This window comes from Plectropomus leopardus, chromosome 1 (assembly GCF_008729295.1).
Source record: "Plectropomus leopardus isolate mb chromosome 1, YSFRI_Pleo_2.0, whole genome shotgun sequence".
In the NCBI taxonomy this organism is placed as follows: domain Eukaryota; kingdom Metazoa; phylum Chordata; class Actinopteri; order Perciformes; family Serranidae; genus Plectropomus; species Plectropomus leopardus.
Window position 1 is genome coordinate 26,605,865 of NC_056463.1, and position 13,949 is coordinate 26,619,813.

At 37.4% G+C, this 13,949-nt stretch overlaps 2 protein-coding genes across 2 annotated transcripts; one reads left to right on the forward strand and one right to left on the reverse strand.

The window, feature by feature from the left end:
• The first annotated feature begins 596 nt into the window (after positions 1-596).
• On the forward strand, positions 597-7,114 carry styx (serine/threonine/tyrosine interacting protein). The gene is given in 13 exon segments (XM_042509427.1): positions 597-706; positions 708-734; positions 736-798; positions 1,645-1,677; positions 2,725-2,778; positions 2,891-2,988; positions 3,096-3,156; positions 3,259-3,295; positions 3,380-3,419; positions 3,651-3,701; positions 4,056-4,128; positions 5,135-5,228; positions 6,542-7,114. Coding segments are annotated over 13 exon segments (780 nt in total). The 5' UTR covers positions 597-631; the 3' UTR covers positions 6,616-7,114.
• A 1,354-nt stretch (positions 7,115-8,468) lies between these two features.
• On the reverse strand, positions 8,469-12,889 carry gnpnat1 (glucosamine-phosphate N-acetyltransferase 1). Its single transcript, XM_042509547.1, has 6 exons — positions 12,801-12,889; positions 11,602-11,765; positions 11,335-11,397; positions 10,982-11,109; positions 10,648-10,709; positions 8,469-9,672 (listed from the first exon to the last, which is right to left on the reverse strand). Exons 2-6 carry the CDS (start codon positions 11,753-11,755, stop codon positions 9,525-9,527), a joined length of 555 nt encoding a protein of 184 aa, XP_042365481.1. The 5' UTR covers positions 11,756-11,765; positions 12,801-12,889; the 3' UTR covers positions 8,469-9,524.
• Between the last annotated feature and the right edge of the window lie 1,060 nt (positions 12,890-13,949).

Genomic DNA, 13,949 nt, shown 5'->3' on the forward strand with positions numbered 1-13,949 from the left:
AATTAATTATATAGCCTACCGTTCATTCATGGAGAAATTTAGATTTTTGTATATTATTAATATATATATTTTCTGTAACAAATAGGGACACTGCAAACAAAACATAAGAAAAACTAACAAACAAAACAAAGTCAAAACCATGCTAGACAAACTATATACCACTATTTACATATGCATACATAGGGATATCGACCAAAGTTTCAATCAAAAATGTTTAATGAATTAAAAAGCCCACTGTTCTCTCAGCTTTGCCGTCTTTCAGTCCGTGTAATGTTGGGTTGTAATGTTCTATTTTCTATTTTTTTCTTGTATTTTGGGTTTCTTTTGATACCATCTACATTTATGAATGTATATTTTTGTAGGATAAAAATTGAATTGAAAAATATAATAATTTAACATATTTTGAAATTCAATTTTTATCCTACAAAAATATTATATATCTTTTTTTTTTCTTTTTTTTAATTGAACCCTTCAACTAGTCAGCGTTTTATAAGAAATGGCATCGGCTATGTGCTCTCCCTAAATCAACCGCGGGACGTCGCCGTTGCCCCCCTTCTGTCCAGGAGCCCTGTTTGCCATCTGCCGAGCGGTCACGTGACACATCTGTCAGGGGACAGCATGGCGGACATGCATGTGGAGCCTCAAAACAAATTGCATCGATTGTCCAGCTAACCACGCCGCAAGAAACATCGATATCGGGCGTGAAGCCGGGCCGGCGGTGCCCGAACAGACAGCAGGATGGACGAGGACAACAAACTTCAGTTTCCGTCTCTGCCCGCGACCAAGGAGGAGCTTCTGGTGAGAGCAGTAACCGTCTGCGTTAGCCGAGCTGCTCACTGTGTCTGTGAGGCTAACCTCAGCTAACCTCCACTCCTGCATCATAGTCTGACAGCTAAAACATACGCAGGGAAATATGTGTGTTTTTGAGTCCAACGCATTGTCGTGGGTCTGTGAAACATACTCGGATCTTTCTTTGAACATGTCTGTGTCGGTATCTCCTCTGAGCTCACTAACGTTACTGTTCACTGTGGAAACACTGTCTCCAAACATTAGCCACGTATGTACACAAAGTAAACCGGTGTTGTATTAAAGACCGTTTCTCCGTCGATGTGAGCTAACTCTACATGAACCTGATGCAAATCCTGGAAGGGACTGTACTTTATTCATCAGAGGCTGGGGTGTGACTGTGTTGTTTTTTTCATGAGCCTCTCTATAAATCATTATCCAAATCAGTCACCCTCCTTTCACCACATTTCACTAAGTAGCACACAGTGAGAGCGTTAGACCAAAACAAGCATCTAATTCCTTAACCTTAACAAAGAAAATATGCCTTTTGAATCCGCAGTTCAGAGGTTTGTGAAAATAAATACATTATAGTACCTTATAAAGTTGTATGTCCCTCATCTACCCCCAACTGCTATTTTTTAACCCATACCTTCTCATAAATAACAAACAGTCCCTAACCCTAACCCTAACCAGAGAGGGAGGGGCGTGCATTAACAGGTGGGAAACATTATTCTGTGGGGGAACATGCTTCAGTGCAACACCGGTACTATTTTCTCTCTCTGCGCGGGGGCTGAAACACCTTCAGAAACTGTCACATCATCATCTTCTAACCTTGCTTTTAAATTCCCCTTTTTATAGGACTGGGCTTATCCAATGAGACGAGACATGCAGGTATGTAAAATGAGTCTGTGTAGGGAAGAATAATGCTTGGCAGCGGTTCACTATGCACCAAATCTGTGGATTCCCAGGGTTTTTTCCACACATTTGATGGCGATCTCTGAAAGAAAACTGGTGAAAGTATCTGTGATATCACAATCTCTGCCAGCAATAATGTCATTCAGTTTCAGACAAATATATAAAAACGTGTGTTAGAATAAAAAATATCACATTTCTATTTGAGGTTGTGGCCACAGTTTAAAAATGAACGTTTAATACCAACCTATTGATATTAGGGCTGGGAAATATATCAACATTGTGATATTTGACTAGATATCGTCCTAGATTCTGGATATTGAAATAACATAAGTGTTGTGTTTTCCTGGTTTTATACAGCAACATCATGTACTTTTCTGATCTTACCAGACTGTTGTAGCTGTTTTATTTGCCTTTACACATGTAGTCGATATATCCACATTGCTGGTGATTATTTATCAAAAATCAAATCTTTTGATAAAGTGCCAATAGTCAACCCTACAATATCATTGCAATGCCGATTTTAAAAAACTGCTATTAGATTTTCTCCATATTGCCAAGCGCTAGTTTGTACGGTGATGTGATCAGGGTGTGCCATTTATTTCACAAAATTCTGTTATCCAAAGTATGTTTTGAGTTATTGATGTTGGTGTGTGACATAAAGAAGAGTTTTGTTTGATTGAAAGCGTGACAGTCGAGTACAGCTGACGGTTGTTTACTGGTTAGAGAAAAATAAAAAATTCCAAATGTCTCTTACACACAATTTTTTTTAGATAGTGTTTAACCTCATTGATTAAATTGTTGTCAGTTTTAACTATTTTAGTGTTATCTTACTTATAGTCTAGTCAACTACAGTTTGAACATCAGGGAAATTAGTGAGGAACATCTCTAATATTAAGAGGCTCCAATTATACTGAATGTCATTGTCTTTAAAATAGATATACTAGCTGTGTGCTTGTACTGTAGGTTTGGGTAATTCTCACTGCCGGTGTTGTTAGTGATGTCTGGCTCTGTCTTTATTTACAGGAGATATTACCGGGACTGTTTTTAGGTCCCTACTCTGCTGCAATGAAAAGCAAGGTAATTTTTTTTTGACAGAATTCAACCACAGACACTCAGAGGCGATGACGCAGAGAAAATAATCTATTATTTGCTCATCTTCATATTACTTCTTTCTTTTCTCTTTGTCTAGCTGCCAATCCTCGAGAGACAGGGCATAACACATGTTGTTTGTGTCCGCCAAGACATTGAAGCCAATTTTATCAAACCTAATTTCCCTCATACATTTAGGTAAGTGAGAACTCACACTGCATTTTTGTGTGCAATGTTGGGAAAAAAAAGTGTTGTTTGATCAGGTGCTTTCTTGCAATTAACTAAATGTTGTTGTATCTTTGCAGATACCTTGTGTTAGATATTGCTGACAATCCAGTGGAAAACATAATACGATTTTTCCCCTCAGTGAGTTGCAAAGTGGGCTTTATGCATGCTTCTTATCAAGCTTTTCATTTAATGTGGCATTTACATTATTGCTGATACACTGTTTCATTTTCCTCCTGACAGACTAAAGAATTTATTGACGGCTGCTTAGCAACAGGAGGTAAGGATGCATGCAGTTTCCATTTTTCTTATTCAGAGTGTCGAGTAGAAAAAAGGCTTTTATCAACAATCTTTTGTCTTTTAGGAAAGGTACTTGTTCATGGTAATGCAGGGATATCAAGAAGGTGAGGTTTGTTTTGTGTTTAGATATCACGGATTTTCACAATATAGTTTCACGGGCATTTTACCTCATTATGCACTGAATTTCTGCATGATATATAACTGCTCAAGTTTTCTAAATATCCTTGGATATTGTATTCATAATTTTCCTTGACTACACTATGAGGCTAGAGCAGCAGAGCCCAAATTACATCTGCCAATGTAAAACTGTGTCTGTCCATTGTGTACTCTTTCAGTGCTGCCTTAGTGATTGCATACCTTATGGAAACATTTGGAATGAAATACAGGTGAGGGATTTTGTTTTCTAACATCAAATTACAGCTTTTGATTTTATCCTATTAGAATAAAAGTCTAACTTCTACAATAAACGTGTGATTTTGTGTCTACTTTTAGCATAAATATGGAAAACAGCATAAAAGACACCGTGTAATAGTGTGTACGCATCCTGCAGCATAATGGTTAGAATATACACATTAACACATAGAGGCACAATTATGTCTAGCATTTATTACAGTTGTATTGATAACATACAAGTGGATATTATCAGTATTTTTTTTCTAGGTTTTGCTGTTTGCATTTGCATATCTAGGTGCTTCAGTAGCTGTAGTTGTAAAAAAACAATTGCAATATTTTCTCTACAGGGATGCATTCAGCCACGTTCAGGAGAGGAGGTTCTGCATCAATCCCAATGTGGGCTTTGTGCATCAGTTACAGGTAAGTCTTTACTCCAATACAGGGCTTTAGATTCATTAAAGTGCAGTCCAATCAGTTCCTTCTGTATTACTAGAAGTAAATGCACAACTAACTCAAGGGTTCCCACAGTCATGGAAAACCTGGAAAAGTCATGGAATTTCACAATCACGTTTTCACAGCCTGGAAAATTCATGGAATTTTGTTGTGTAATGGAATTGTTACATTAATCTTTTGTGGATCACCTTACACGTAATGTAACATTACTGCAAATGTATTATCAGTAATTGCAAACAACATGTAGCTCTGTTTCTTTGTATAACGTTACATCTACCATGACACTAGTTTCTACATTTTCTGCCTGCGTTACATGTCTCTTGTTCTCTCATCCCTCAATGAATGCCAGCTAGCTGAAATTATGTTTGAATCTGATATGTCTGAAAAAACACCAGATAAATGTGGCAAGAAAAAAAAATCATTATAGGTCTTAAAAAGTCACGGTAAAGTTTAATGATTTTTTTTACTAATGAAATGTACTGCAATGAGCTCCTTGATTTTTCAAAAGGTGTGTCAGGCTGCTATCTTACAGAATGTGCTTTTATTCTGAGCGTGACACTGCAGAAATTATATTCCTGTCTGTAAGTACCCATAAAGCATTTCTGCAGTCTTCTATTAGTCAGCATTTGTTGGCCACATTTAGTGAGCCACTTAGTATTTGGACATCTGGCTCGCAAGCAACATTGGGATGAGTCGTCTCTTTCTGAGTCATTTAAATTATTACAAGCATGTGTTTGTGCACATACGAAGGCACATGTTTTATATAGAAATTAATATAAATTTTCTATTTTAAAGGTGGTGGAGGTGAGTGCTGTATCTTGTTCACAATATCAGAGGTTCTTTAAGTACTTGAAGATGAGACTGTCACCTTCACTGTTGAAAACACAACATTAAAACATACAATATGTTTCTGCCTGTACTCACACTGATAATAATTACTCAGTGTGTTATAATAATGATTTTTTTGTCTTAGGAATACGAGGCGATCTACCTAGCCAAATTGACCATCAAAATGATGTCACCAATGCAGTTGGGCAGGTCCTTCTCGTTACAAGCTGGGATGCCAGGTTAGTGCATGATTCACTCGGTCCTGCTCAGCCACTCCTGTCTCCTCCAGTTATTTTTGTCTTTTTGTTTCTCAGCTAGACTTATTCCACAAAAGAAAAAACAGGGTTGACTGGCACCGTGTCATTTAGGCACAGAGAAGCATTATGCTGGCTTTACACCAAACAACTTTTCAGGCACTGTTGAGGACAATTTTTTAAATGTTGGGATAAAATCACGAGTTTTACCTCAGTTGGTGGGGAAGCTCCTGTGATCGTAATCATCTAGTGTAAGGTGGTTATAAGTCTATAAATCTCAGTCTTTTTTATGCCCGTATAAAATCAGACATGTTCAATATTTTCATAAAAGTTTTTTGTCTTGGCTCGTTCAAATGATGTGAACGTTGTCAACACCAAATAGCTGCACTCTCTCCAGCACCAAACAGGAAGCAGCACAGAAAAAATGGAGGGGACTCCAGGGAGGCACAGGAACATGAACAAGTCTCAGCTGTCTTTTACTGTGAAAATGGAGCGGAAAGTGGTGGATTTGTGGCATAAGCAAGAGTCTGTGTTTAATCCGGCTTCTATCTGATCCACCAACCAGCACTTATTTTTGTGAGAAATCGTACTTTTTTGAAACGGTTCTCCTCCCATTCTCATGATTTTCTCTCACTAAAATAGTACAGCAAACCAACACAGGCTGGTAGCAAGTGAAGGCAACAAAATCCAAAATGTAAAGTTTGTTTGCAGATACAGCTCATAGATTATATTGATGCTGAACTTACAAAAATATCATCAACATGTAACACCTTTTATCTCGAGTTTCTAGAGTTCTGTGTTTAGCAGACACATAAGGAATTGTTAATATGTCGTACTTTTCAAAGGGTGGCTGACATAATGTAACAGTACACCACCGTTTAGTGTAGATGTTCGAGAGGTGGGTTGCACATTTGTACAAAGCAGTTAGTAGTAGTTGGCAGTTTTTCTTTGAATCCACAATGGAGTCATTCACTGGAAAATCAGCAAATGAAAGCCAGATCAGTTGTGGGTGATTTCATAATTCAGTTTTCATCTTCACTCAATGTCATGAACTTTTCATTTACAAGACATAAACAGATGCCAACATTCAAACACTGGGAGCCCTCGAGAGCTTAGAATATTCCTGTAAGCTGTTTTTGTTCTCCCTGAATGGTGGCGACTTCATGCAGTAAAGACCATAAGGTGTTTAGGCTCTGAGAAGTTCTTTGATCCAGGGGGGTTTACAGTTATTAAACTGTGTGTGTTGACGTTTGCAGTTTGTTCAGTTAGTCTTCTTTGTCTCCACATTTCTGTAACAGGAAGCCGTAAGCGCAGCCTGGAGGAAGACGAGGACTTTGGAGCGATGCAGGTCACAGCAGCACAGAACGGATGAGCTTTGCTGATATTTAGCTGTGTGGCACAGTGCACTCAATTTTTTTTCCACATTTTCAATGGGATTAAAAATGTAAATATTTGAACTTTTTCTAAGGGGAAAGGGATTGGGGTGGGAGGGGGACGGCTCATGTCTGAGACATGGAGTACTGATGGGGATCGGGCCAATTTGATAAGTCCTTTTTTTTTTTTTCTCAAGCTGTATGCACTGATGGGAGATTTTTTGCAGTTTTATAGTATTTAAAGCATTTTTGCATTTGCAGCGGGACAGTATTGCAATAATGCACTTTCGATACTTGAATTTGTGTAGATGACCAGAATGGAGCAGTCAGCAAAAGGGAAAGTAGCCAGGATGTCGCCTAGTGGAGAACAGGAGAAGAGGAAGAGCTAATGCCTTTATTTTGAGAGTAATAGGATTATGGACTAATATTAGGTCTAATGTGGGATAGTAAGGAATGGAAAATAACAACTTACTGCTTAATAAAAACAAGTCTGACTGAGTCCTGTTCAGCTGTGTTTTTATAACATGTTATTCTGTGCCACAATTTTACACATTTTCTTACTAGTATTTTGTTCATAAATACTATTATTGAATGTTATTCTTTAGTCACATTTTACAGTTACACAAATTATACCTTTTTTTTAAAAAAAAAAACCTCCTGGAGACATTGTTGTGTATACCAGTAACTAACAGTAAATAACAGTGACTAACATGAGTTTTTATTAGTTTGCTCTCCTGTGTATTGTGTTACGAGCTCTGGTGGCAGAATGCTTTAGCAAAAAGGCTGAAATCTATAAGAATTTATTTTTAAACAAATTTGCATTGACAACACTCACATGATAGCTTATGGAAATTAAGTTACGTTAGAAATGATATAAAAATATGGAAGATTTGGTCATGTTTTCTGAAATCCTTTTTACTGTAAAGGCAGGGTACAACATTAAGGATTGCCAGTGGTAAGTAGTATGTCACATGGGGCTAGTTAATCTAGCAACTTACTTGACCAATCAGGCAAGTAGTAAAAAAATAAATACTTTGTTTCCAGAGCTGATGATGGAAGTAGTAAAAGACTGAGTGGTCTCGCTTTCCTCTCGACTTTGGGAGATGCATCTTCACAGTAGCCTGCAGGCACTTGCGAGAAAATGACAGCAGGTAAAGACAAAGTTTATGAGAAGATGCTCAAGATAGCATTTCATCTGATCTGGAGACAGTTGAGTCAAATTTTGGCTGAGTGGCATTAGAGGATGTGGGTGAAACTCCAAACTTTGGATTTTTCAGTTTGCAGCAATTTTGAGACCAAGGGGAATCAAACGGCCGTTTTTCATGACTTTTAACTAGTATTTGCTATTTGATAACCACCAATAAATAAAATTATTTAAAGGGCAAAGGGAAAAAAAATACGTTCGACAAGTAGTTTCCTGACCCACTTACCTGACAAGACGTGAAAAAAAAAAAAAAACGAAACAATGGTGAACTAACTGAATGGCCAACTCATATTCTGGAGGCATATGAATCCTGCTAAATAATCCATTTGAACTGTGGATTGAAAGTGTTTGCTGCAGTCATGATCAGTAGATATGCCCATACTGTAGCTGATTGGTCTAAAAAATGTTCAAACTCTATGGCAGCAGCTATTTTTGCTATAGTAGTCTGAGATTTGGCATGAAGGTCAAGTGAAAGGACATCTGATAAACTGCTCCTGCCAACTGGCAAAAACGGGGGGATGCATGGACTAACGTGGTCACAGCTGTTGCAAATTTGCATTTGTTAAGTTAAAACATGAATTAAAATTGTAATACACATTTCACGCATTTGTTTTAACAACTAAAAATATGAGCAGAAAATCCACAGTAGATTGTTGAATATTTTATGACCACTACATATTTGGAAATAAATTGCATTAAATATGTTCCCCTGTTCTCCAGAATAACAGCATTATTATAAAAGTTAAATAAGAGTTCATTTACAAAAGTCATTTGAATCATTATCACAGCTATGATCAAATTTCAAATATCGACCAAATACAAAACTCTAAATCCTTTAATTTCTCACCACTGCCTCGCAAAATATATACCTTTTTGTTCACTAGAAATATTATACATTATAACAGTCTTGACTTGATAGTAATGCTTCAAATCGTGTAGTATTCATCTTCATTCTAGTTATACAGCTACACTGCTGTCAACTAAAAAAAGCCTGCTGATAGAGTTCTTTGTACCAAGGAGGACATATAAGAAAAAAGAAACCCCAACAAAATCCATAGTAAAAATAACTACAGTAATCACATTAAAAGAAACAAAACTGCTTTTCTTTGGTGACTTGCCATTGATGATCAATGCAACACATCTGTGAGACCAAGTTTGGATCATGATCTAAATAATTCCTTCCAGCATACTTGGTTTTGTGGTTAACTTGAAAAGCTGCTGTAAATAATTTATTTATAAATTTTGTAGTTGCTTCGGAAATATAACTTAATTTGGTACCATCTTGATTTCTCAAGCAATTGTATTTACTTACAGTCGCATATATAACTTCTATTTTCTCTGTTTAGTACACAACAAATTAATTGTGTGAAACAATCAGAAACATTACATTTACAGTAACGGATATTCTTCTCCGGATGGTGGGGGGAAGACGATGATAGAGCTCCACCCTGGTGAGGTAGCAGTGGTTACCAAAAGGGCGGAGGATGATTTTGGACTGAGTGGAGGGCTTCGACATACATTTATGTTTACTCAAGTGTGATGAAATCAGGACAAGCATTCAGAAACAACTTAGAACCACACCCTCATTCTCGGAAACCTGTCTCAATTCTTAAGACGATTCGTCAATGCCATGCTCTGATGTCAGCGGGTGTAAAAAGGTGTGGTCCATGCCGCCAAAAAGGAGGTTTAAAGCTGCCGTTGTCCTCAGTCAGAAAATCGACACTGCATGTAAGTCTCGTGCGAGGCAGTGTATCCAAACTTTTGGTAGAAAGCCACATTGTTGGGTGCACATTCCAGTGTGATTTTATAGCAGTTCAGTTTTTTGCTGAGAAGAGTGAGAGCTGAAACTAACCTACAGCGACAGGAAGAGAGAGAGAGAGGAAGAGGAAAATAAATCAGGCCCAATAAAAAGATAGTTCCTCAATAAGTCTCATGTGATTATTTTTTGTGTTGTTTAATTTGTAGGAAAAATGCAGGCTCTTAAAGGTGCAGTCTGTGATTCTAATACCATACGCTTTTTGTCAAGTTCAGCAAAAAATCTCCTAACTGTCTGCTCAGTGTGTGTGTGTTAAAAAAAACCCTGATATTCATTAGGGGTGGGCATCACTTTAGGTCACACAATACGATTTTATTACAATACTTAAATCACGATACAATAATATTGCGATTTTAAACACGCCATATGCAGAGTAATTCAATACAATAAATTACGATATATTGTATTTTTCTATGTTTTTCGACTACAAATTATTGACAAAGAAAACCTTTGTCAGAATCTGTTTGAAGTAATAGGAGAAGAAAGTCTGTTAATTAATTATTAATGATTTTAATTGGAACAAAATATATCTAGTGGACTGAAAAAGCAATTTATTTTGCTATTCTAGTTGACTACCAAAATTTAAATCATATTTCAATCTTCAGAATTAATATTATTCAAATTTCGATACTTGGCATCAATGTATTGATACAATTTTGCCACGCAAAATATTGCAATACTATACTGCATTGATTTTTTTCCCCACAACCTAATGTTCATACACAGCCTCAGCTCTGTAAAAAGGAATCAAAAAAGTGGCTCAGATGGAGCTACACAACACTACACCATGTCCTTGCTGACAAGGGACGGAGCTACACCATAATAATAATGAAACATAAAAAAGCATCTAAACATTACCAGAGCCTCTGAAGGAGCACAGACAGGAGAGGTATATTTACTTCGGTGTTAAGTTAAAATATCAAGAACCTTTCTCCAAAATCACAGACTCCACCTTTAAATATAAAAAAAATAACCCAAAACAAAAAGTCTTTGTGTCACAGGTCTACTCACAGTTTGCCCAGCTGTTTCCCTCTGCACTCGTTACTGACTACTACCTCCTCTACCCGACCTCTCTACAAACACAACAGATTAGGGAGGGTCATAATTACAATCATATTTAACATCAATAAAAATCCATGTTTACACATGAATATAAACGTAGCTGTAATTTGTTTTCGGTTTATGGTGGTAAATGTAATTAAATAATTATTCCCCCCATTTTTAATAACCAGCACATTAATAAGTAACTTTTTTAAGAGATTGGTCTTCAGGAAAAATGCATGGTGAAATACCAGTTGTATCCATTGTTAAATATATGCAAATCGCTTGCCGGGATGTAATTTACCTTAGCACAGGAGTGGATGAATTTGTGCTCTGTGATCAATGTGGCCGTGGCAACAATCTGTCCCTGAATTGTGTCCTCCACCACAACAACATAGTAGTCTCCTGTCCTCTTCATGTGCTCGAACTTTTCTGAAACCCAACAAACAACATATGTGTTTTATAAAATCTTATGATATTTGATTACACTGGTTGGCATTTTATGTGTTTTGTAGAATTGGGCTTCTTTCTCTTCTCAAATGCTTTGTAAAAAAGTCTGTTTAGAAATATGGCGGCACTGTAATTAAAAGTAAAACTGTTAACGTAAATGTTCTGATCAAAATAACAACTTCTGACCTATATAAAAGAAGCACTTACTCATGAACTGTTCTGCTGTGAAATCGCCCGTCTGAGTGAGTTGAGCTAAAACCTTGCAGAATCCTAGAGCATAAAAACAAAACAAAAGAAGGTGAACATGTCTGGGGGAACTCTCACTCCATTGTGAAGTCTTTATTTATGTTACTTTTATGACAGCAAAGAACAAAAATGTCCTTTTCACATGATTTTTGGTCATGAAGTGGTCATGTTCTTCGTATTCTAAGACACGTACTGGTCTGGAATGTGTTTACCCAGTCTCAGACTTACCCCTGTTGTAGTCTGCCATACAGAGTGGCCTGAGCACCAGGCCTTCCCCTGGGCTGGACGGGGAGATGGGAGGACAGAAGGAGACAGTGTTGCTACTCCAGTCTAGCTCCTGGAGCAGGGCGGGCTCAAAAAGTGGAGTCTCGTCTAGCAGCATTCCGCAATCTCTTTTTAGGAAACACACACACAATGACCAGTAAGTCCACAGAAACTCACACATCCTTAAATGTGCGTATGCAAAATGCATTAATTATGACATATTTCAATAGAATGGCCTTTTCTAATCAATTTAAGATACTGTATGAGCACAATGAGTTAACCTGGTCATACTGTCAGACAGGTTTGGAAATATGTTTGCTTTAAGCCACACAGAACTTTGACCTGACAAATACCGCTTCACCTGGTAAAAAGTTCTCATTACTTAATAAACCAGCTGGCATAAAAATGGGCACACCAAGATATAAAATTGAAACTAACATCTTCTTACAATATACCTTAGGGTGATCTGCATTCATTCATGATTTCATGTCCAGGATCTGATCCAGGATAGGTAATATGAGAGGGGCCCATCCTACAAAAGCCCATTCACATAGGTAGGCCAACAGGTAACATTATTAGTGCTGTTGGTGGTGGCTTTAACTGAAAGAGATCTGATTCTCCTGGTAGATAGTTAGTAGTGAAATCCCTAGCTTAAACCAAATGAACATAGCTAGAGTTACATGCGTCATGATTGTAGTTCCCATGGCAGCAAAACACAATTACTCTTTAGACGCGTCATGATTTCCTTATCACCAAACAACGCTAATAAGAATGAGGCTGTGTTTATGGCCTTTTTATGTACCAATACGGCAAAGTACTTCCTTATAGTACACTGTGCCACCTTTGACTAACCTGCCCCTGTTAAATAAGTTCATCAAATAATATTACAACAGTGTTTCTGACTAACGAGGCAACACATTATTAAAGTCAGTAAATAGCTGCCATGTATGAAGTTAGCGTTAATTAAATAACGTTAGCAATCGTTAGCTATATAAAGTCACATATTAAGCGTGCTAGTTTTCTCGTGTGTCCTGTCAAATAGCTACATGACGCCACTCAAGCAAACTATCCAGCCCCAGCTAGCGCCACAGCCGTAACTTCACACTCACATCCCACGTTAGCACTTCATGCTAAGCAGCTAGCTACGTGGTTTAGCGGCTTACCAGTAAAAAACACAGCAGGAGAGATGGTCCAGTTGATTCCCCAGACAGCGTACAGCGAAAACCCGGTTAACTCTACTAGTAATGTAGTAGGAGGTTGGGCTACATCATTGAGCTGAACAGCATGGGTGTTTTCAGCTGCTGTCTCCGCCTGGCATGAGCCCTTCTATATGACGTGGCGGAGATGCAGGAGGTAAGGGGCGCTCCCTAATGACGTCAACGGATCGCTAAAAGTAAACATCCCACAATGATTTTAACATGACAGAAAACATTTCCTATTTATATCAAGAGTAATGTATGACACCAAGTCATCGTCCAGATCAGTTGCTGTCACTGTTAAATGTTGGTTTAAACCTTGTCAGCAGATAAATACTATTTGCTTATGGCTCAGGTCAGTGCGCGCGCGCACACACACACACACACTCAATACTCACCTATTTATTGGACTAATAAACTCAAAAGTACAACCAGTGCATTGGATACTGACCATACACACTGGGGCAAGCTTCACTGTGCTTGTTGCATTTTAAATACTATAGTCTTAATATAAGCAGGTCTGTGGCAGTCTGTGTTAACCCTTCGAAACCTGAGCAAATTGGCTTGATTTCTGTCAAAAACATGGGAAGAAGGCAATGAGCGGCTAAAGAATTGACCCAAAATTAGATAGATAGATTGAATGAATAAATGCAATAAAATAAACAGTACAACAAAAATACCTGAAAATTGTCTTTAAAAAAAATTAAAGCAAAAAAAAAAAAAAACAATTAAGTGACCTGGTTAACATACTGAAAATTATAATTCTGTAACATTTTAAATATTTAATTGATAAATGATAACCTAAAATATTGCTTTTCCCTTGCTTTTCTCTTTTTCCCCTTGCTTTTTTTTTAACAATACTTTTCCAAATCTTGTAATATTTAGCATAATACAACAGTTTTAACTCTGCATGTATCACTCTGCTCCACAGCTGTTAAGAATCTGTTAATTAGTGTAAGAGTGAAAGTGAGATATGGTTATAGCATGGTTTAAGCCCAGGTTCAAACAGCTTCTTGGCACTGTTCACATAGCTGTCAGTGAGAGAGAGAGAGGAGTCTGGGCCTATTTTCATATTTTTGAAAGAAATAATACCAATTTGCTCAGAATTCAAAGCTG

Excerpts from the sequence above, each read along its gene's own strand:
- gnpnat1 (XM_042509547.1), bottom strand. The coding sequence starts at position 11,755 with ATGCTGCTAGACGAGACTCCACTTTTTGAGCCCGCCCTGCTCCAGGAG. Across the intron at positions 11,398-11,601 it reads TATGGCAGACTACAACAGGG|GATTCTGCAAGGTTTTAGCT; the intron begins GTAAGTCTGAGA and ends TTTATGCTCTAG. Across the intron at positions 11,110-11,334 it reads CACAGCAGAACAGTTCATGA|AAAAGTTCGAGCACATGAAG; the intron begins GTAAGTGCTTCT and ends GTTGGGTTTCAG.